This window comes from Scylla paramamosain, chromosome 40 (assembly GCF_035594125.1).
Source record: "Scylla paramamosain isolate STU-SP2022 chromosome 40, ASM3559412v1, whole genome shotgun sequence".
Lineage (NCBI taxonomy): Eukaryota > Metazoa > Arthropoda > Malacostraca > Decapoda > Portunidae > Scylla > Scylla paramamosain.
Window position 1 is genome coordinate 10421286 of NC_087190.1, and position 24251 is coordinate 10445536.

Sequence of the window (24251 nt, forward strand, 5' to 3'; positions counted from 1 at the left end):
CTGTCTTTTATTACCAGTGTGTGTTGTTGGAATGTTTATTTACTGGTTAATAAGTAATGTTAGTTTCTCTGAACTGCATTTATGGCTTACCCTACTGGGAGAACCTTAGCCTTAACTCTCGGTAACCTGGACTTATTAGACTTTAAAAACTGTGAAAGTACCTGAAGTACTTGGTGAGTATATAGCTGGTGCAATTCCTGCGTAAACTCAACTTATAATTAAAAGTAAGTTGGGGGATTACAACAAAATAGTAATTGGTATATGCACTGCTTTGTTACTACAGATTATTATCTCACCAACTGTGGTGAGCTGCAAGGGCAGCCACATCCACCACAACCGCAGCCTGCTCAGCCACACCCACCACAGTACTAGCCTCATCAACCACAAAACTGTGTCAGCATTCTCACAAGATATTTGAGTGACTTGGTTATGGTATATGGCCATTCTATACATTCTGAATGAATAGGAGTGTTTGTATGTTAGCATTCTCACAAGATACTTGAGTGTAACTTTTTGGTAATGGTATATGACCATTTTATACATTCTGTATGAATAGGAGTGTTTGTTGCTCAGAATGATTATTTTTCAATCAATTCATTCCTGCAATGGTCTTCACAATGAAATTGTAGTGAAATAAGTAAGGAACATTATTAAACAACCAAATGGTGTTGATGTGCAGTATATTTCTAGGGAAGGTTCCAAAGCTTACATTACATTCAGAAAGGCATCTGTAACTCCAAAATTCACTTTCTCTATTATTTTCTCAAATTACCTAAATGAAAATATGGAAGGTAAAACAACGACAGCATTCTCATTCATCAAACACTATCATAAACCAAGATTGATTTTCAGTTGTGGACCATGACTACTGAACGGTGCACCCAGTGGAGGTAGACCAGAAATGACCTCTCCTGCCTTAAGTGTTGCTGAAGGTACGTGCGGTTCATAAATTGGTGCACCCAGTGGAGGTAGACCAGAAATGACCTCTCCTGCCTCAAGTCTTGCTGAAGGTACGTGTGGTTCATAGATTGATATATATCAACACGGGCGAGATCAGTATGAAGGTAACATATTTTAACCATATTTTAACGAGTAGGCCATACTTTCAGTTGTGGCGGTTCTTACCGTGGGATCACACTTGTGTCAAATTATTAGTGCTGGATCAATTAACAGACATTATCTTGTATCACAAGGGTCTTTATTAGGTCCTCTGTACCATGTTTGCCACTTGCATGGGCGTGAAATAAGTACAATGAAAACTACATGCTTCCATTCAAATCCTTTGTTACAAGCATGATGCTACTTGGTCCTCTTACAATAGAATTTAATAGTTTTCCTGTATACATAAATAAAACAAGTCATTATAGAAAATAGATTCCTTAATGTGACTACCCCCTTGTGTTGTGAGACACAAAGGGAAACGTTCAGTGAGGTCACAGCTGGGTTTAATGATAAGTTCACAGCACCCCCTGAACAGTGCTTTAGACCTCACTGGGGGTAATTATCGTTTCGGCAGGTGTCTACTGCCTCTTCCTCAAACATCAGGCCCCTTTCTCTTTAGCACATGCATCTCCTTACGGAAACTTTGATCTTGCACCATCCACAGAATGTGATCACATGCTTCCTGTACTTCTAGAACGTTAACAAGAGTGTAGTGCTTCTACATACCCTTAGCTTTTGGGCATGTCTTGCCTTCTGACTTCTGTGTTTTGCGTTTCTTTAGAATCCTCTTGTATCGAAGAATGACTGCAATTGCTCTTTTTGCTTTGAACCAACTTGACAAATATTCCAATCTGTCCAGGACATTCTCTTGTTGCAAGATCTTGGCATTTGCACTGTAGACTGAGACTTTTTTTTCACCTCTGGGTCATGTGGAGACAGCTCAATGCGGTCAGTGGATGGCAACATTGCTTCATTGCTTGAGAGAAACTCTGGACCCTTCCACCACAATCTACATTTCTTCAACTCTTGAGCAGTCATTCCTCTGGAGGCATAATCAGCTGGATTGTGATCAGTTCCTATATACCTCTAGTCTATTGGAACAGCGTAGTCTCTGATCTTCTGCACTCAATTGGCAACAAATATGTAGAACCTTTTGCTTTCATTTGCAATGTATCCCAGAACCACCTTGCTGTCAGTGTAAAAGTACTGTGTGATGTCTTTATACTCTAACTCATTACACAGCAAATTCCTCACTTTCACTGACATGGTGGCTGCTGTCAATTCCAAACGTGGCACTGTAACTGGCTTAGGAGGTTTAACACGTGATTTCCCATCACCAGAGTGGTGTTAACACTACCTTGATCATCTGTCGATCTTAAATAACTACACTGTCCATACCCAGAGAGACAAGCGTCAGAAAAGTGGCGTAGCTCAACTATCCTGACAGGACCAAATTCTTGTGGCTTATAACATCGTTGTATTTTGAGTTCAACAAGACTCAAATTATCACTCCTCCACTTCTCCCAATCAGCTCATGTAGCATCAGGGACTGGGTCATCCCAACCATGTCCATCACGACATAGTCCTTGCAAGTCCTTAAAGGAGCGTAGGTAATACAAGTCTGAGGGGGTCAAAAATGGAACTGACTGTAGACAGTATACCATGTCGATTAAGGGGCTTGTCTTGTAGGTCTATTTCAAACTGAAGATTGTCACTTTCAATGTACCACTGTACTCCAAGAGAATATTTATTTTATCTAAATCTTGTACTTGTTCACTGATTGGTAGAGCATTTAGAACTTCCTTGTTGTTTGCTACAAACTTGTGAAGATGGAAACCTCCTTTTTCAGAAAACTTCTTACCATTTCCAATAAGTTTTTGTGCATCTTCCTTTGAGGCAGTTGAGGTAATACCATCATCTACATAAAAGTCTCTCTTTATAAGCTTTGCTGCTTCTTCACCATAGTTGTCCTTGTAGCTGTCAGCAGTGTGTTTTAAATCAAAATTGCACACCGACCACGAGAACCAGATGGCCCAGACCAGGGCGAGGTTCGCCTCGTGGGGCCGCACCCAGGCCCAGCAGTTTGCCCGCACCAGGGCACAATGGGCAGCATGGGGCCGCACCCAGGCCCAAAAAATTGCATTACTGGAAAGAGAGGCAACTCTCCAAGGTCGTGTAAACTCTCGCTTAAGCTAAAGCACGGACCTGCAACCACCAGGAGCTGGCCTACACCTGCCTCTTGGGGCAGTACACGCTCCGCATGCTCGAGGCGGCAGGCCTCAGGGAAAACGACTAACAGCCAGCGAATCTGATGGCCCCACAGAGGCAGAAGGTGCTGTTCCTCGGCTTTAGAGAGAGCCTCACTCACACCTGCTGAGAGGTCCAGGCAGGTGCAGTGCAGGTGTGTGAAGCCAATGACCGCATTCTGATGGCCTTCCGAAGCAGTGCGTCAGGAAGTGAGAGGGAGGCCACAGGTTCAGAGGGCTTCACGGGGACTGCCGGCAGCGCAGGGGTCCGTGCTTTTGCTTAAGCGAGAGTTTACACGACCTTGGAGAGTTGCCTCTCTTTCCAGTAATGCAATTTTTGGGGCCTGGGCGCGGCCCCATGCTTCCCATTGTGCCCTGGTGCGGGCAAACTGCTGGGCCTGGGTGCGGCCCCACGAGGCGAACCTCGCCCTGGTCTGGGCCATCCGCTTCTCGTGGTCGGTGTGCTGGAACGCTGGATATTTAATGTGACATCTCATCGGTGTGGCGCGGTGTTTGCAGGTTGAGAGCAGGCAGATGATGTGGGAGGGAGAGCAAGGTTTGGGGTGGGAAGGATGTGAGGAGAGAGAGAAGGCACGGTGTGAAATGTATGTTTACAAGAATTATTACTGTGCTTTCTACTGTCGGAGATTTATTTCTGGAAAACATTCAGTAGGCTCTAGTGAAATACATGGGGGTTTTCATGAGTGTCTATGATTTAAACTTTAGTTTAACACATATTCTGCATCATCACCAAGAAAAGGCCGTAAGAAGCCTACAATTGTCTCCGTGTCCTTTAGAAAGAGTCAGGAGAGAGAACAAAATGTTGAAGACCACGGGTATCCCCTAACATTACAACATCACAAGGCATTACTGTTAGGTTTCATCACATACTACATCCCTGAATATCATTACGTCATTTAACATTACTATAAACTTCCCATAACGTTACTACTCTCCATAACATTATTATATCCCAAACTATATGTTATCATATGCCGCCAGTGTTTCGTGTATGCATTATATTACAGACCAGACTGGAAAAAGATGAGCATGCAAATATAAAACACGTGGATCAGCCAAAAGCTGAAGATGGTGGGCAGAGAGTGAATGTGAGGAGGTACATGGAACACAGCACACGCAGTCTCTCTCTCTCTCTCTCTCTCTCTCTCTCTCTCTCTCTGTCTGTCTGTCTGTCTCTCTCTCACTTATTTAAACAGTGTATAGAATATAACACACACACACAAAACACATGCAGCGTGGCACGCGCGCAGAGTGGTGAGATCAGCATTCTGTTGGGTCAGTGTGGATTGGCGACTGGAGAGAGAGAGAGAGGGAGGCAGGTAAAGGCAACAGGACGCTTTGCTGGCATTGGAGTTGTAACAACGTTGTCGTATATATTAAGATGCTTATTTTTATTATTTCTATGAAGTTAACTCAAATGAGAGAGAGATAGAGAGAGAGAGAGAGAGAGAGACTGCGTGTGCTGTGTTCCATATCCTTTCTTCCCACCACCTTTAGCTTTTAGCCGATCCATGTGTTTTATATTTGCCATTGACTGGCGGTGTCTTGTGGTGTGGCGCAGGGTCTGACATTGTTTTGGTAACTTGATGAACATCTTGGCTGTCTTAGACAGTGGTCTTCCCTTTCACGTGTTGGTGCTAATTCCTTGAGTCCCTCATTAATGTCGAATGCTTCTTCTCTCTGTCTCTTCCTCTTTCTTGCTTCATATATAATATATATATATATATATATATATATATATATATATATATATATATATATATATATATATATATATATATATATATATATATATATATCTTGGGCATTCCCTGCCCAGGATGACAATATAGTCCGACTGCCCTCACTTTCTTTATTGAGTAGCGTGAACTGCAAGTTTGAATTAAAATATTTAATTCATTAAACAAGTAAACAAGCAGTTGTAGGTACAACACAATTGATAATAAATACATTTTGGCTGGCACTTTGCAAGTATACCATTAACCAATGCAAGTAAGTATAAACACACAAATTCAGTCAAAGCACACACCTTTTATTGCTGAGACTGGGTTTCAAATGGGAAACAACTAAACCAGCCGCAATAATCAAGCAGACATGCTGAAAAACAATTCTTGTCAAACTCGACTCTATCACCTACTATAATCACAAAATTAAGATCAAATTTAATATAACTATATGTAGCAGACACCACACACATATCAATAGCAAAATATATTACAAACATCTGGTCAACTCACCGATTTCGTTTAGCCAGCAAGGAAACTCCGCTTCATCCATCAACACTGCCTGCTTGCCACACACTGCCGACACCTCACGCTGACCTACCACACCTCAGCTCCCAACACCTGCCTTCTGGCTTGTAACGAACAATTGTGCAACTAACGATTGTAACAGTGGTAGTTGACCGTAATCATATAATTACCAAAATCACTTATTGATATGCCAAATGTCCATAATAATAATAATAATGATACCATCATACATTATACCCTTCAGTAACCCATACAATACAATGCATGTACCAAATACAAATTTCAATACTAATGATAGTAGGATGATCATGCTAAACAATAGAGTGATACTTGTTTGTTAAATTGTACATCAACACATACATGAATCCAGTCACATGGCTCCCCTAATTATTATTAATTATAATTATACACGATGGCAATAAAGAAAAAAAGGGCTTTTCGGTGGAGAATCTACCCAAAATAATCACTGACACAACAGCCTTATCAATTTTTGGACAGGGCGTTTTAAACAATGTGCGATCAGCAAGCTGTACCTTTACAGATCGTATCAAGCCATCTTGAGAAGGATAAACTTCAACAACACGTCCTAGTTTCCAAAATGAGCGACGACACTGGTCATCTATGAGCAAAACCAAATCACCTACAATGAGATTTACTCGCCGTCTGTTCCACTTTGCTCGGGACAAGTATTGTTGAACAATTTCCCTTTTCCATCGAGACCAGAAGAAGTTGATCATGTGCTGAACGCGACGCCACTGCTTGGAAGCGTATAAATCACAACTTTCTGCATTCTCTGCAGCTGGGGGATGAGGAATGATCTTTGATTTCATGGTGATCAGATGGTTTGGTGTGAGCGATTCAAGTGACTGAGGGTCACTGATGTTATCAACATAGAGAGGCCTGCTGTTGATCACTGATGCAGCTTCAGACATCACAGTCATGAGTCACTTGGCGTCCAGGCGAGACCCGTGTTCACATAGAATGCCTTCAATAATGCGTCCTGCTGCACCAATCATCCTCTCCCATACCTCTATGGCTGCCTGCAGGTGAATTGAAGATCATATCACATCCCAATTTCAATAACTCACTCTTTGCACCAATAAGATTTGTGCCTTGGTCACATCTTATTTGTCTCACAGAACCTCGAAGGGCAACAAACCTCCTGAATGCATTGAGGAAACTGTCTGTGGTGAGAGAGTGAACAACTTCAATGTGCACGGCCATGCTTACTAAGCACGTGAACATCACCCCATATCTTTTGCAGTTCCGCGGCCTGACTTAACAACATAAGGACCAAATAAATCACATCCTGTGAGCCAGAATGGACAGCATGGGAACAGTCTGTCTTCAGACAGATCAGACATTTTTTGCTCCACCGGTTTGCCACGCAGACAAGAACAAGTTACACATGTCCGAAGCAATTTTTTAACCTTTTTTTTTTTTTTTGCAAGGACAAAATCCAAAATCCGTTACTGCGAACTTCAGAGCAGGTAATGCCTCTACGTTGATGGTGGGTTTTTTGATGGAAATGCTGTATGATCAGCCAAGAGAGTTCGTGATCTGAGGGCGAGATCAAAGGATGTTTTACTTCATCAGAAAGAGCAGCGTTGTGAATTCTACCACCAACACGAATCAAACCATTGTTATCTAGAAATACATCCAACTTAAATAGTGAACTCCCACGGGAGACTGACTTTTGATTTGACAGCCTTTTGAACTCCATTGAAAAACATGATCTTTGAACCATCCATATAACAATGGGTTTGGCCAATTCTAATTCTTCAACCTTTAAACTTCCTTCTCTCCTTATACCTCTACAGTTGTTGATGAATCTCAGCAACCAGGCCCACAATTTCAAGGTGGTAAACCAATTTCGAAAGGTATGCACATGGACTGTCTCTTGAGATTCATCAACTTGGCTGCTCAAACACTTCACTTCGACGTCATCAGGTGATACTGTTGGTGTAATATGATTAATGGTTAAGTCAGGGTTTCTAAGAAATCCAGGTCCCTTTAACCAACGTTCCGAGAAAACTGCACGTGATCCGTCATCAGCAGGATTTTCAGCACTGTTGACATGAAACCATTGTTTAGAAGAGAACTCATCATGGATCCTTTGAATCCTATTGGCAACAAATACCTTGAACCTAGTGGAGACATTGTGGATGTATCCAAGCACAACATTGCTGTCAGTACAAAAAAAATCTGAGTACTGCAGCAGCAGTTCCTTTCACAGTTTAGTTGCAAGGTCCACACTTAAAACTGCTGCTACCAATTCAAGACGAGGAATACTCAGAACTGGTTTAAGTGGACAAACTCTACACTTACCAACCATGAAAGTAACGTGGACCTGTGTAAGCGCCGTCCGACGCTTATTAATGTATTGTACTGGAGGTGACTGAAACGAGTTGTGCAGTACGCGCTCTTTGTATTCAGAAGCGGTCAAACCTGTGAATTAACATATTATCACTAATACTGAGAAGAACACGAGAGTATATCAATAGGTAAAACAAGTATTGCAGTACGTCAATGTCGTGACACTTCACTTCGTCAGTTCCGTAACATATGTGAGTCAATACAGAGTTACCTACACTTTAGCAGGTTCAGTCAGTTGTACAGATGTACACCACCAGCACAAACACAGCAAGTCGCCCTCTCGTCTGCGTGATCTGACGTACGTCATTATGTTACGTTAAGTGTACTTATATTAACACACATCACTAAATCCTCACATTTTTTTTTTTTTTTTTATGTAGGAAAGACACTGGCCAAGGGGAACAAAAATCTAATAAAAAAAATGCCCACTGAAATGCCAGTCCCATAAAAGGGTCAAAGCAGTGGTCAAAAATTGGTGGATAAGTGTCTTGAAACCTCCCTCTTGAAGGAATTCAAGTCATAGGAAGGTGGAAATACAGAAGCAGGCAGGGAGTTCCAGAGTTTACCAGAGAAAGGGATGAATGATTGAGAATACTGGTTAACTCTTGCGTTAGAGAGGTGGACAGAATAGGGGTGAGAGAAAGAAGAAAGTCTTGTGCAGCGAGGCCGCAGAAGGAGGGGAGGCATGCAGTTAGCAAGATCAGAAGAGCAGTTAGCATGAAAATAGCGGTAGAAGACAGCTAGATATGCAACATTGCGGCGGTGAGAGAGAGGCTGAAGACAGTCAGTTAAGGGAGAGGAGTTGATGAGACGAAAAGCTTTTGATTCCACCCTGTCTAGAAGAGCAGTATCAGTGGAACCCCCCCAGACATGTGAAGCATGCTCCATACATGGACGGATAAGGCCCTTGTACAGAGTTAGCAGCTGGGGGGATGAGAAAAACTGGCGGAGACGTCTCAGAACACCGAACTTCATAGAAGCTGTTTTAACTAGAGATGAGATGTGAAGTTTCCAGTTCAGATTATAAGTAAAGGACAGACCGAGGATGCTCAGTGTAGAAGAGGGGGACAGTTGAGTGTCATTGAAGAAGAGGGGATAGTTGTCTGGAAGGTTGTGTCGAGTTGATAGATGGAGGAATTGAGTTTTTGAGGCATTGAACAATACCAAGTTTGCTCTGCCCCAATCAGAAATTTTAGAAAGATCAGAAGTCAGGCGTTCTGTGGCTTCCCTGCGTGATATGTTTACCTCCTGAAGGGTTGGACGTCTATGAAAAGACGTGGAAAAGTGCAGGGTGGTATCATCAGCGTAGGAGTGGATAGGACAAGAAGTTTGGTTTAGAAGATCATTAATGAATAATAAGAAGAGAGTGGGTGACAGGACAGAACTCTGAGGAACACCACTGTTAATAGATTTAGGAGAAGAACAGTGACTGTCTACCACAGCAGCAATAGAACGGTCAGAAAGGAAACTTGAGATGAAGTTACAGAGAGAAGGATAGAAACCGTAGGAGGGTAGTTTGGAAATCAAAGCTTTGTGCCAGACTCTATCAAAAGCTTTTGATATGTCCAAGGCAACAGCAAAAGTTTCACCAAAATCTCTAAAAGAGGATGACCAAGACTCAGTAAGGAAAGCCAGAAGATTACCAGTAGAGCGGCCTTGACGGAACCCATACTGGCGATCAGATAGAAGGTTGAAGTGATAGATGTTTAAGAATCTTCCTGTTGAGGATAGATTCAAAAACTTTAGATAGGCAGGAAATTAAAGCAATAGGACGGTAGTTTGAGGGATTAGAACGGTCACCCTTTTTAGGAACAGGTTGAATGTAGGCAAACTTCCAGCAAGAAGGAAAGATAGATGTTGACAGACAGAGCTGAAAGAGTTTGACTAGGCAAGGTGCAAGCACGGAGGCACAGTTTCGGAGAACAATAGGAGGGACCCCATCAGGTCCATAAGCCTTCCGAGGGTTTAGGCCAGCGAGGGCATGGAAAACATCATTGCGAAGGATTTTAATAGGTGGCATGAAGTAGTCAGAGGGTGGAGAAGAGGGAGGAACAAGCCCAGAATCGTCCAAGGTAGAGTTTTTAGCAAAGGTTTGAGCAAAGAGTTCAGCTTTAGAAATAGATGTGATAGCAGTGGTGCCATCTGGTTGAAGTAGAGGAGGGAAAGAAGAAGCAAAGTTATTGGAGATATTTTTGGCTAGATGCCAGAAATCACGAGGGGAGTTAGATCTTGAAAAGTTTTGACATTTTCTGTTAATGAAGGAGTTTTTGGCTAGTTGGAGAACAGACTTGGCATGGTTCCGGGCAGAAATATAAAGTGCATGAGATTCTGGTGATGGAAGGCTTAAGTACCTTTTGTGGGCCACCTCTCTATCATGTATAGCACGAGAACAAGCTGTGTTAAACCAAGGTTTGGAAGGTTTAGGACGAGAAAAAGAGTGAGGAATGTACGCCTCCATGCCAGACACTATCACCTCTGTTATGCGCTCAGCACACAAAGACGGGTCTCTGACACGGAAGCAGTAGTCATTCCAAGGAAAATCAGCAAAATACCTCCTCAGGTCCCCCCAACTAGCAGAGGCAAAACGCCAGAGGCACCTTCGCTTAGGGGGATCCTGAGGAGGGATTGGAGTGATAGGACAAGATAAAGATATGAGATTGTAATCGGAGGAGCCCAACGGAGAAGAAAGGGTGACAGCATAAGCAGAAGGATTAGAGGTCAGGAAAAGGTCAAGAATGTTGGGCATATCTCCAAGACGGTCAGGAATACGAGTAGGGTGTTGCACCAATTGCTCTAGGTCATAGAGGATAGCAAAGATGTAGGCTAGTTCACCAGGAAGGTCAGTGAAGGGAGAGGAAAGCCAAAGCTGGTGGTGAACATTGAAGTCTCCAAGAATGGAGATCTCTGCAAAAGGGAAGAGGGTCAGAATGTGCTCCACTTTGGAAGTTAAGTAGTCAAAGAATTTCTTATAGTCAGAGGAGTTAGGAGAGAGGTATACAGCACAGATAAATTTAGTATGAGAGTGACTCTGTAGTCGTAGCCAGATGGTGGAAAACTCGGAAGATTCAAGAGCGTGGGCACGAGAGCAGGTTAAGTCATTGCGCACATAAACGCAGCATCCAGCTTTGGATCGAAAATGAGGATAGAGAAAGTAGGAGGGAACAGAATAGGGGCTACTGTCAGTTGCCTCAGACACCTGAGTTTCAGTGAGGAAAAGAAGATGAGGTTTAGAAGAGGAGAGGTGGTGTTCTACAGATTGAAAATTAGATCTTAGACCGCGAATGTTGCAGAAGTTAATGAAGAAAAAGTTGAGGGGGGTGTCAAGACACTTAGGGTCGTCGACAGAAAGGCAGTCCGACCTGGGGACATTTATGGTCCCCTCCCCAGATGGGGACTCCGAGGCTGGTGTAGGAGTCGCCATGATGATTTTTAAATTTTTGAGTGAAGGGTGTGTGTGTTATTAGGTGCTTGTAGTTTTGTGTGGAGGAAGAGAGTTGTCTTTAGAGGGCAGGCTGTGACTGCCCCCTTGTGTTGTGAGACACAAAGGGAAACGTTCAGTGAGGTCACAACTGGGTTTAATGATAAGTTCACAGCACCCCCTGAACAGTGCTTTAGACCTCACTGGGAGTAATTATCGTTTCGGCAGGTGTCTACTGCCTCCTCCTTATATTACGTAAGTATATAACAACTATAAATAGTTACATTAATTATGTTGACATACATAATTAAATCCTCATGGTTACGTAAGTATCTGTTATCTAATACTACGATGAATACATGCACAGTGCGGGGAACAGGCGTCCTCTTGGTTGTATGCAAGGGATTACACTTGGGGATTTACCGGGATGAGAACTCGGGGATTTACTGGGATTTACTCTCCACGCCTCCCGAGACACGTCTGACGTGTAGGCGTGACTGCCGTGAAGTGGCTTTGGAGACGCTGCTGGGCCCCTACAGCCTATGATGTTCATTATGCTGTAGGTATGTTATCAACACTCACGTCACAACAACCGACCCTTCGGCGAGAGAAATAGCTGCGAGGGCAAGTTCAACGCGTCCCCTCGGCCCTACATTCCCCTCTCACTCTGTGGTGCCGGCGCGTAGGCGCGCCATACACTGCTCATGTATAACAACCAGTTAATAAAACATAAAATGTCACATTACAATGTACGTATGTGCGTATCTCTAGCCGTCGTGTAAGCTGTACATGTACGGCGGCTACAACCTGCCTATTTTCATCAAAAAATCTAAGGTAAGAACAAGCTGCATATCCTGTGGTGCTTACATCGGCAAAATGATACATTTCAAGATCAAACATAGATTTACTTGATCGAACGCAACGAGGCACGACAACTTCCCCAATCTCGTCACATACACTACACCACTTTTCGTACTTCTTCAGCATTTCGCCAGTAAACAAGTCATCCCACCCTGTTTTGTCATTACACATTTGATGTAATAACACCTTTGCTTGATGAACAAGTGGAGATATGAATCCAAGGGGATCATAAATCTTGGCGAGTGTAGAAAGCAAACCTCTGCGTGTTGGCCTGCCTTTACAAAAGTTTAAGGGGAAATGAAGTTGATCAGTTTCCACATTCCACAAAATGCCCAGAGTCTTGTGTAAGACCCAGCTGAAGAAGACAAATACTCTGAAACTGAAGAGGATGACCCAGCTGAAGAAGGAAAAAGTAGTGATAAGAAGGAGCATGAGCAAACTGAAGGAGAAAAGTGGAAGGAAACTGAAGAGCATGAGCCAGGTAAAGAAGACAAGTGTGGTGATAGTGAGAATGAACATGAACGTAGACATGAGCATGGAAATTTGACTGAAAATGAACAGCCTGAAGCTAACGGAATGTGGACTGATATTGAAAAAGTCAAGCCCATTAAAGAAGGAAAATGGAGTGGAATTGAAAAACCTGTACCTGTTGAAGATGATGAAAGGATTATAAATGTAAAAGCCGTAAGTATTGAGAAAGAAAATGAAGGAACACTTGCTGAAACTTGAACAGCGACCAGCAAGACCATGAGACTGTTGAATTAGGCAGCCGGTGAAATATTGACTAGATATGTGAAAGGAGCTACAAAGGTTGTGAGACTAGAGGCCAAAATAGTTAGTGAACTTTTAACTAGATCTGTAAGAGGAGGCAGAAAGGTTTTGAGATTGTTGACCAAAGAAGTCTGTGAAATATTAACTAGATGTGTACGAGGAGCCATAAAGATTGTCAGACTGGTGACCAAGATAGTTAGTGAAATATTAAACAGAAGTGTGCGAGGAGCCAGAAAGACCATGAGACTGGTGACCAAAGCGGCGTCACCTCGATCTGGCAAGACTGTGGGATCCGTGACCGGAAGTATGAAGAAGACATAATCGAATGGTTTTGAAGGAGGCCACAAAGACGCGGCACCAGTTCCCAGTGGAGAAGAGGAATTAGCAAAGATGTCCCACCAGAAATCTTCAGCAGTTAGTGGAGTTCGGGAACTAACGAAGACGCCCCATGACAGAGCTAAAGCCCCTGCGTAGGAAAAAGTGGAACAAGAAGCAGATGCTTTTGTGACGAGCGACGACAGCTCAGTAGGCGGGGCCAATGTTGATCATCCGTGGACAGAAAACAGTAAATCGGAAGGACGCCTCTTCCTGACTGCTGACGATTTGGAAGAGTTGTTCTCAGGCGTGGCCCGGATGGTGGACAGACGCGTGGCCGAGGATGACTTCGAGAAGCTACTTCAAGCAATCTTGTCCAAGAATGATACGCGCGGGAACGAGGTGGTCAGTTCACGGGACTCGGGCAGTGAGGAAGAGTGATCAGGACTGAAATTGAATTCCATTTAAATGGACTGACCGACCAGTTCATAAGGAGCAATAATATATATATATATATATATATATATATATATATATATATATATATATATATATATATATATATATATATATATATATATATATATATATATATATATATATATATATATATATATATATATATATATATATATATATATATATATATAAAGAGAAAAAAAAGTATATAAAAATCTTACATAAAAAAAAAAACATTGTTTGAAATCAAAAGATCATGATTCTGGACTGATTCCGAAATCTTGGAAAGTCCAAAAGAAATAGATCGCTTTCTTTCTGAATACAAAAGTTACAAGGATAGCAACAACAAACAGAAAATTTTGTAAAGCAAGAATAAAAATTCAGCAAAAAAAAAATAAAAAGTAAGATAATATAGAAAACAAGGCGGTGGAAAAATAAAGAAAATAATAAGATAGTCTGGCAGCACCTCAAACATTCAAGACATTAAAAGACAACCAGAAAAAATGCAAAGACTGTGTTGAATATCAAAGATGACTTATGTCATCATTCTTAACCCTTTCACTGCCACTTGCCACACCTTTCCTTGAGCCATAAAACAACTCACACATTTCTTTGTATCCTACAGTTAACCCTAAATACTGTACTGGCTTGACTTTGGACAATCTCTTCTTTTAATCCACTTTCCTTTCTTCCTAGATGTTTTAAAAGATCTTGTACAGTGCTTGTATTGTCGTAAATTGTTGCATATCACAGTGAAAGGAGTAACAAATCCTTTACTATTGTGGCCTCAGTAAATTACCTGCAAGTCTTCTTCCCTCTCCCCATGACCTCACCGCCACGTGTTTGCAGTCTACATTTGTTATATTTCGATTGGTATATACCTTTCTTTCAACACATTACCGCATACTGACATGTTGAAACAGTGTTAGCTGGTCACTGAACGCCTTTTCTCACCACGATTACTTCCTAGGCCACAGAGATGATCAGCCGGGTTCTCAAGTGTTTCTCCTGTTAATGATGTAGAAATCTTGTTAGTCTCTCACTAGAACCATAAAACACCCTTAAGAACACGTGGAAATTGAACAAGAGATTTATGTAAGTAGTTTGAGATGCGGCGCAGAAATGATTCAGAATATGATCCTTATACAGCATCATTCTGTTATTTTGGTTTGGTTATCACAAAATTAATTTTCTTTTTATGCAGCTCTAAGGAAAACAAAATTTAAGCACTAACTAAAAGAAAATAATTTATACACTAAAAAGGACTGACGGTTTGATCTCATTAAGGCCTTGGCTGACTTTCCACCAAAGCCACACCGTACTGTCCCTTGGAATGGTTAATTATTGACATGCGGCATATTGCGCTGATTAGCTTCAAATTTCGAAAACACTTGATACATTAGCATCCGATCGTGATAATCTTTCACACCCTTGGTATAAACTTAGGAATATGATGCAGCACATGAGTTTGAAGAACGCCCTGCATGTGTGTGCATTCATGTACAGGAATACGAATAACATGCCTTGTAATGTTTTAGACCAACAAAGGAAATGCTCTGCCTTTTTACAAAAGACACTGAAGTAATGCTGATGTCCATAAGGTATTATTGAGTTAGCAGATCTAGCCTGGTAAAGTACTGAAAGAAGCAATGTTAAATGTAATCTATGCATACATAAGAACACAGGAAAATAAGGGAAGCTGCAAGAAGCCATCAGGTTTATACGTGGCAGTCCCTGGATGAAACATTATGTATATATTATGTAATAGGTTAAAATAAAATACATTACAAGAAAATTATATTTTCCCTTTGTTATACATTTGTCAGTTATCTTCAGTATCAAACACACATGTCTGATGGTTCAAGTTTGGGCTGTTTTTTTTCCGCTGTTTTTATTTATTTATTTTATTTATTTATTTATTTATTTATTTATTTATTTTATTTTATTTATTTATTTATTTTTATTTATTTATTCATTTATTTATTTTTTTTTTTTTTTTGTGTGTGTGTGTGACCAAGGTCGTGGTCAAATACGTTTCTTGGTCGTGGTTTTTGGGCTGGTTTTGAGACGGGATTCCGCATCCGCGAGAACACGGTCTACGATCTGGCAACTCTCGAGGCAGCACTTGGCCTCCGCCCTCCCGCCGGCACCGGAGCTCAGTGTGCCCGAGTGTGTGTGGTTTGCTGGTTAGTGGTTGTGTTGCTCCTGTCTCCGTATCCTTATAACTACGTCTTCAATATAACGTGAGTGTAGAAGTAAAGTTTAAGTATATGTATATGTGCTGTGTATATTGTGTTATTTAAGTTGTATATCATATCTGTTCGTTCGTAAGTTGTTTAACAAGTCTTTTAATTGGTTGTCATGTTTGATACCTGAAAATTTTAAGGTAATCTCATTTTGTTATATTTTTCCTTTTGAAATGTGCATGTGTTACATCAAGCATGAAGTCTCGTATATTTTAACCACTTCGCGAAAACGTTATCTTGTTTGTCCACCCGAATGTGTAATTAGATAGGTGTCGTTTAGTGTTGCTAAGTGTTCAAGAACACAGTTGACACTACCCATGTATCACATACCATATCGGAGACGTGTATGTATGTGTGTAAATGCATAACAACCACACAATCCATCCTTCACTCAACAATACAACCACCTCATTCTCTCCTCTAATTACCCTCTCAAGATCGTCATGTGACTAGAGGCAATCGTCATGTGACTAGAGGCATCAAACACATACTGTATACAAAGTCCACACGTGTATTGAAAGTTCTAGGTACATAACAAGTCATACACTCGCGAAATTAAAAACCCGTCAATTTTTCATCTCAAGGTCAGACAAACCGTGCAGACCAGAATAACGATAAATTTTCTGATTTTCTATATTTTCCCGCGTTTTTTCAGGTGCATGGGAATGCATGGGAGCTGCGAGTGAGTGCGTGGTGTCAATGGGAGCAGCTGTCATGGCGTGTAATGGATTCTGATGGGGATATAATGGTGTTGATTTGCGTGTTACTAGTCCGGCTGGTGAGGAGCGGCTGGGTTGGGTCACTGGGGTTGTAGACTGGGAGGAGGAGATGGGAAGAGCGGCAAGGAGGAGGGTTGCTCACAGGGGGGAGAGGATAATTGTTGGGTTGGGAGAGGAGAGAGTTGCAGAAGATTGGGATACAGAGAGAGAGAAAAATTGGGTTTGGGTGAGTAGGGAAAGGGATCGAACGAAAGGAAGATAAAGAAAAATAGAATCGGAGAATTTAAGGAAGGGAGGATAGGAAAGGAAGAGCATTTAAATCTTTCCTGGTAAATCGTAAGTATATAACAAAACACAGGAATAGAAGAATGAAGTTCAGAAGAGGGGTGACCTTGCAAATTGTCAGGGAAAGGGGAGTTAAGTTAGATGAGCCATGTTTTGTAGTTTGTTAGAATACACGAGGACATAGCAACAGTTAAAGGCCTACCGGTGTGAATGTTGTTGTAGTAATAGTAGTAGTAATGGTTGTGGTTATTGTTGTTGTTGTTGTTATTCTAATGATCTGCTGTTATGATCCATTTTATTTATTTATTTATTTATTTATTTATTTATTTATTTTTTACTGTTGCTAACTCTGGGCAATCATCTATCCATGTTGTTGTTGTTGTTGTAATAATAGTCAGCTGTGTTCTGCTTTTATTTATTTATTTATTTTTTACTGTTGCTAACTCGGTTAACTCAGCTAACTCAGTTGCTATCTGTCTATCTTCCTTTTTCTTTGTATCTGTCTCTATATTTTTCACTATCTATCTACTCATCTTTTTTTCTTTCCATCTACTCATCTTTTTTTCTTTCCATCTTTCTATTTTTATTTGTCAGTCTTTCCATTTATCATTTTATTTATTTTTTTTTATCTATTTGTTATTCATCTGTCTACCAATCTTTTTTAATCTATCTGTATCATCTTATCTGTGAAACTTTCTATTCATCTATCTATGTCTATCTTTCTTTTTATCTATATATCTATCTATTTACTTGTTATCTGTATCATCTATTTTTTTATCTATCTGTCTATCTTTCTTATATCTCTCTATCTGTCTTTCTTTTTATCTGTCAAAATTTGTCTTGTCTATATACCTTTTCTATCTATATTTGACTATTTTGTTTATCTATCTATTTCTTTTTATCTATATCATCCATCTATCTATATTTCTATCTGTCTGTCCATCTGTCCATCTTTTTATCTGTAATTTTTTTTATCTATCTATCTGTCTATCAAAACTAAATAAATAAATAATGAACACATGATAATAAAGTTTAGGGGAAAAGTTTTACCACAAGAAGTATGTACGTTTCTATTCCACTAAAATCTCAAGGGGAAAAAAATGTAGCCAAATGTAAACTCAAGAGATGAAACCTAATATTCCTCGTATCTGTGTGTATCTGTATGTCTGAGTGCATTCGAAGTCAAGGTCAGGGTGGTGATAAGAGATGATGGTGTACTGAGGAGACAGGGTACAGTAACCAGTTAGAAGCAGTACACAGGTGATAGGACAAGTGCACTCTGCTAATTGGTTGTTTGCAGGTAGTTTTGATTAGTGAATAGATTTTTGCCTGTCTTTGAAGATTTTTAGGTTGTTTATTTATTTCTTTATTTTTATTTATTATTTTTTTTGTAATCTTTTTTTTTTATATAATTTTTATTTGTTTACTTTTTTTTTTCCTATGTATAAGAAATGCATTTTCTTTACATTTATTCTTTGCTTTCATCTTATTTTTCGACATTTTATGGTGTATTTATTTTCAAGGTATATTTGTTACTTTTTTTCAAGGCAGATTTACTTTTTGTTTATTTTTCTATCAAGGCAGATGTTACCTTTTTTTTTTTTCAAGACTGATTTGTTATATACATTTTGTTATTTATTTTCAAGGCATCTGTCACTTTCATTTTTAAGGAAGATTTGTTCCTTTTGTATTTATTTCCAAGGCAGATTTGTTACTTTTTTGTTTTTTCCAAGGCAGATTTGTTATTCTTTTATTTGTTTTTCTTGTAAGGCAGATTGTTTTTTTTTTATATATTTGCTTTCAAGGTATATATATATATATATATATATATATATATATATATATATATATATATATATATATATATATATATATATATATATATATATATATATATATATATATATATATATATATATATATATATATATATATATATATATATATATATATATATATATATATATATATATATATATATATATATATATATATATATATATATATATATATATATATATATATATATATATATATATATATATATATATATATATATATATATATATATATATATATAATAAGAAAATAAGAAAATTAACATGCCTTGAAAATGGAGAAAAATTATATATATATATATATATATATATATATATATATATATATATATATATATATATATATATATATATATATATATATATATATATATATATATATATATATATATATATATATATATATATATATATATATATATATATATATATATATATATATATATATATATATAATTTTTCTCCATTTTCAAGGCATGTTAATTTTCTTATTTTCTTATTAATTTTGAAGGCAACTTTATCTATTTATTTATTAAATTATTTATCTGCTTGTATATTTAACCATTAGTAGAAGTTAAACACTATTTCTTATTTTTATTTATTTATTCATTTGTTTATTTATTTATCATACCTATATTATTTAACCATGAGTAGAAATTAAGCAATATTTCTCTTATTTATCTATATTTGTTTATTTTTTTATTTATTTATTTATTTGTTATTATTATTTTTTTTTATTACCATGAGTAGAAGTTAAATAACATCTGTTATTTATGTATTTACTTATTTTTGTGTTTAACCAATGTTGGAAGTTAAAAGACATGTTTCTCTACTTTCAGAATGGGGGACACAGCAGAAGCCAGGGTGCTGTCGGGGAAGGAGGTGGCCCAGTGAGTGACCCTTTGTGTGTTGCCACAACACACACATTAATTTTTATGGGTTGATTGATTGATTCTTGTTAATCTTTTTTTTTTTTTTAGCATCAGTGGTTTCTTAAAATTTATTCTTTTTAATTCATTTCTCAGCATTATAGAGATTTTTTATTTATTTATTCAATTTAACTCTTTTCAGCATCTAAGTCTATAAGAAATCTTTTTAATCTGTTCTAATATCATATATTTTTTAAAATGTATTAATTCTTTTTATCCTTTTGTAGCATCACAGTATTATTTGTTTGTTTATTTTCTTGCTCTTTTTAATTATTTTTAGCATTTTTTTAAATTTTGCTTATTCTTCTTATTTTTTTATTTTATTTATCTTTTTTTTTTTTTTTAGCATTGTAGGGATTTTTAATCCTTGGCACCAGATTTTTTAAAATTTACATCTTTTAGCCTTTTTTTAGCATCATTGAGATTTTAAAATTTGTTCATTCATTCTAATCTTTTTTTCAGAATCAAAGATTTTCAATTTATTCTTTTTAGTACTTTTAACATCATAGATTTTTCTGTTTACTGTTTTTTTTTCATTTTTATTTATTTATTTATTTTATTTTATTTTATTTTATTTTATTTTTATTTTATTTTTTGCATTATAGATTCTTGGAATTATTTGATTATTTGTTCAAACTTTTTCTTTTTTTTATTTTGCTGATTTATTCAATTTAATTTTTCTTTTATTTTTAGCATTAGATATTGATATTATTTGTTCTTTTATCCTTTTACCTGTTGTTGCTTGTTGTTATTGTTAGTACAGTAATAGTAGCAACAATAATAGTGTTAGTTGTAGTAATAGTATTGCTATTATTATTATTGTTATAATTGGATATAGATAAGCCATTTCATTGACTCTTAATGAAACATCACCAAACATTAATTCTTTTAGTGAACATATGCACACAAATAAACAAAAACACCATATAACTACCTTATTTCCAGATCATTACTAGAACCATTTATGTAACTTATTACTATCTATACCTAGAAAATTATTGCTATAAATATCCTAACCATTGTGTGTGTGTGTGTGTGTGTGTGTGTGCGTGTGGTGTGTGTGTGTGTGTTGCAGGGATGTGCGCAATGGCCTCAAGGAGAAGGTGAAGCAACTTAAGGCAGAGAACCCAGACTTTGTTCCTGGATTAGCCATTGTTCAGGTGGGTGGTGGTGGTAGCGGTGGCGGTGGCAGTGGCAGTGGTGGTGGTGTTTGTCACAGTCACTCATAACTTTTTTTTCTATCATATAAAAGAAGAGAGAATAGAAGAAAAGAAATAAAACATAATAATCAAACTAGCCAACCAGAAATGTAATGCTCACTGCAAAAGAGGAATGAAAAAAATAAAAAACCTAATCTTTTTTTTAGTAGTGATTAGAGAAAATAGTTGTTGTATTTAGAGAAATGGAAGAGATAAGTAGAACTACATATATTCTAGACCTCTATTTTTTACTACTACTACTACTACTACTACTACTGTATTATTACTACTACTACTACTACTGTACATCATAACATTATATTTTCTCTCACATTCACATATTTCCTCTCAAATTTACATTTTTGGTGGGGAGAAAGTACTAGTAAATAAATAGTATAATATTTAAAGAAAGTAAATTAAAAAAGTACATATGAAGAGGAGAATAATATAGTGTACATTACAAGAACATGATAAAACAAGGGTTGGTGCAGGAAGCCATCAGGCCTACACATGGCTGTCCCTGTACAAAACATACCTGCCTTTCTTATGTACTTATTAACTAGAAGCCACAATCTAATATCTATACATACATACATCGAGATATAAGAATTTAACATCTATACATTCAAATATAAGAATCATATAGTTTAAGGGTTGGTGCAGGAAGCCATCAGGCCTACACGTGGCAGTCCCTGTAACAACTTTCTGTTGACATCACTCTCACCTCCACACTGGCACTGCAGGTGGGGGGCCGAGAGGACAGCAATGTTTACATCCGCATGAAGGTGAAGGCAGCGGAGGAGATTGGGATTAAGGCACAGCATATCAAGTTTCCCAGGACCATCACACAGACTCAGGTAAGACTGTGTGTGTGTGTGTGTGTGTGTGTGTGTTTGTGCACTTCGTTTGCTATTAGTGTAGCTGTTTTTTACTTGGTATTTTACAGCATTTATAACTATTTTTATATTTGTTTTGTGTGAATATTTGGTGTAAAGATTATGAGGAGTTGTAAAATGGACCAGAGAAAATGTATATATGGTCATTAAGTACCTGTGGTCTATCTGTGTGTGTGTGTGTGTGTGTGTGTGTGTGTGTGTGTGTGTTTACCTAGTTGTGAAATACATGACAAGAGCCACACTAGGCTCGTGCCGTCCCGTCTCCATATCAACTTTTATCTGGATTTTCTTTAAATTTATGAATTGTTTTTGCACACACAGTCTCATCCTTAAGTTCATTCCACACTGTTATACTTCTGTGGGGGAAGCTATGTTTCTTGATGTCTCTTCTGCAAACACTCCTTTTTAATCTCCTTCCATGCCCTCTTGTGTCTCTCGTATCTGGTATCATAAGGTCTTCTCTGTCCAACATTTCTATTCCTTCCAATATTCTATATATTGCAATCAAATCACCTTTTTCCCTTCTTTTTTCTAGTGTAGTGAGGCCCAATCTCTTCAACCTTTCCTCATAACTATACTTGCTTAAGCTTGCAGGGATTTTAGTTGCAGCTCTCTGAATTCTTTCTAACTTTCTTGTGTCCTTTTCAAACTTGGCGACCCCACTAATGCTGCGTACTCCAATCTCAGACGTATCATCATTGTTATCAGTTTTTTTATTATATCTTCATCAATATAAGAGAATGCTATTGATGTTTCTCAGCAGATTATATGTTTCTCCTACAATTTTGTTTATGTGCTTCCCAAATGATAAATTATCAGTAATAATTACTCTTAGGTCTTTTTCTTCTGATCTTATAGAGATTTCCTCATTCCCTAAGTAATAGTTGCCAACTGGTCTTTTCACTCTTTTTCCAAACCTCATCACACTACATTTTTTAGCATTAAACTCCATGTTCCACCACAATGACCATTCATTAATCTTAATTAAGTCCTGATTTAAAGCATTGCAGTCCTCTTCATTTGTTACTTTCCTCATAATCTTAGCATCATCAGCAAAAAGGTTCATGTAACTTTCTACACCTGTCATATACATTACATTTACATATACATTACATTTATATATCATTTACATAAACTGTGAACATAATAGGTGCAAGTACCGAACCTTGCAGGACTTCACTTATTACCGTTCTCCAGTTCTACCTGCTGCCTTTAATTACTGCCCTCATTTCTCTGTCAAAAAGTCAGTTATCCACCAAGTCCTCCAATTTTTTCCAATTTCCATATTAGTCTTCTGTAGGAACTTTATCAAATGCTTTTCTCAGATCTAAGTATATGCAGTCAGCCCATCCATCTCTCTCGTGCACTATAACTATTACTCTTGCGTAGAAACTTACCAAATTTGTAAAACAAGATCTTCCTTTTCTGAAACCAAGTTGTTTCTCTGTTATCACCTTATTGTCTTCTAGGTTTTCATCCCTCTGTTCTTGATGATCTTTTCACAAATCTTCGCCACCACACTTGTGAACGATACAGGTCTGTAATTTAATGGATCTTCTTTACTTCCAGTCTTGTGAATTGGGGTAATATCAGCCCGTTTCCAATCTATGGGTACTCTACCTTTTACCAGGGTGGTGCTCATTATATTGTGCAGCGCTGAGGCTAATTGTGAGCTACACTCTTTTAAAATCCAACTTGTTACACCATCAGGACCCATTGCTTTCCTTGCATCCAGGTCTTCCAACATATTCTTTACTTCTACTGATGTTTTAATCTCCTTTAGGTTGGTTCCTTTTTCTAACACTTTCCTCACCTCTGAAATCATTTTCCTTAGTAAGCATAAAGTGGAAGTATCTGTTAAACACTTCAGCCACCTTTTTTTGGGTCTTCCACTGTCTCTTCTCCAGCTTTTACCACGCTTTCATCTTTACTCTTTAATTTTCCATTGATGAATTTATAAAATAAATTTGGTTGGGCTTTACTTTTCTCCACAACATTCTTTCAAAATTTTTCTACTCATCTATGCGAGTTTTGACATATTCATTCCTTTTCCTTGTATAATTGTTCCACAGGTTCAGTCTCTTGTTTTTCTTCCACTTGTTCCACGCTTTTTTCTTTCTCCAATCTAGCTGTTGCACATCTCCTGTTGTACCAATCCTTTTTGAAAAGGTTCTCTGTTGACCTTTTGGGTACCCATTTCTCTACTCCCTTATTATAAATGTCCTGGAAAACTGTTCACTTTTCCTCTATGTCCTCCTTTTGAATAACTATGTTCCAATTCACTTCACTGAAATACTTCCCAAGTTGTCCAAAGTTAGTCTTGCTGTAGTTTAGCCATTCTCTTCTGTGGTCCTCTTTCCTTATACTGAGGTTAAGATCCATAACTGTGAACTGAATCAGCACATGATCACTTTTTCCTATTGGGTTTATGTATTTAAGGTCTTCTACTATTTCTTGATCCTTGGCAAAAATTAGATC

At 38.1% G+C, this 24251-nt stretch overlaps 1 protein-coding gene across 1 annotated transcript in view; it reads left to right on the forward strand.

The window, feature by feature from the left end:
• The first annotated feature begins 15674 nt into the window (after positions 1-15674).
• The window catches only part of LOC135092399 (C-1-tetrahydrofolate synthase, cytoplasmic-like), a 44432-nt gene continuing 35855 nt past the window's right edge, over positions 15675-24251 (forward strand). The window contains 4 exon segments of the mRNA XM_063990877.1: positions 15675-15904; positions 19589-19639; positions 20754-20838; positions 21621-21734. Coding sequence (XP_063846947.1) covers positions 19590-19639; positions 20754-20838; positions 21621-21734 — 249 coding nt within the window. The 5' untranslated portion in view covers positions 15675-15904; position 19589.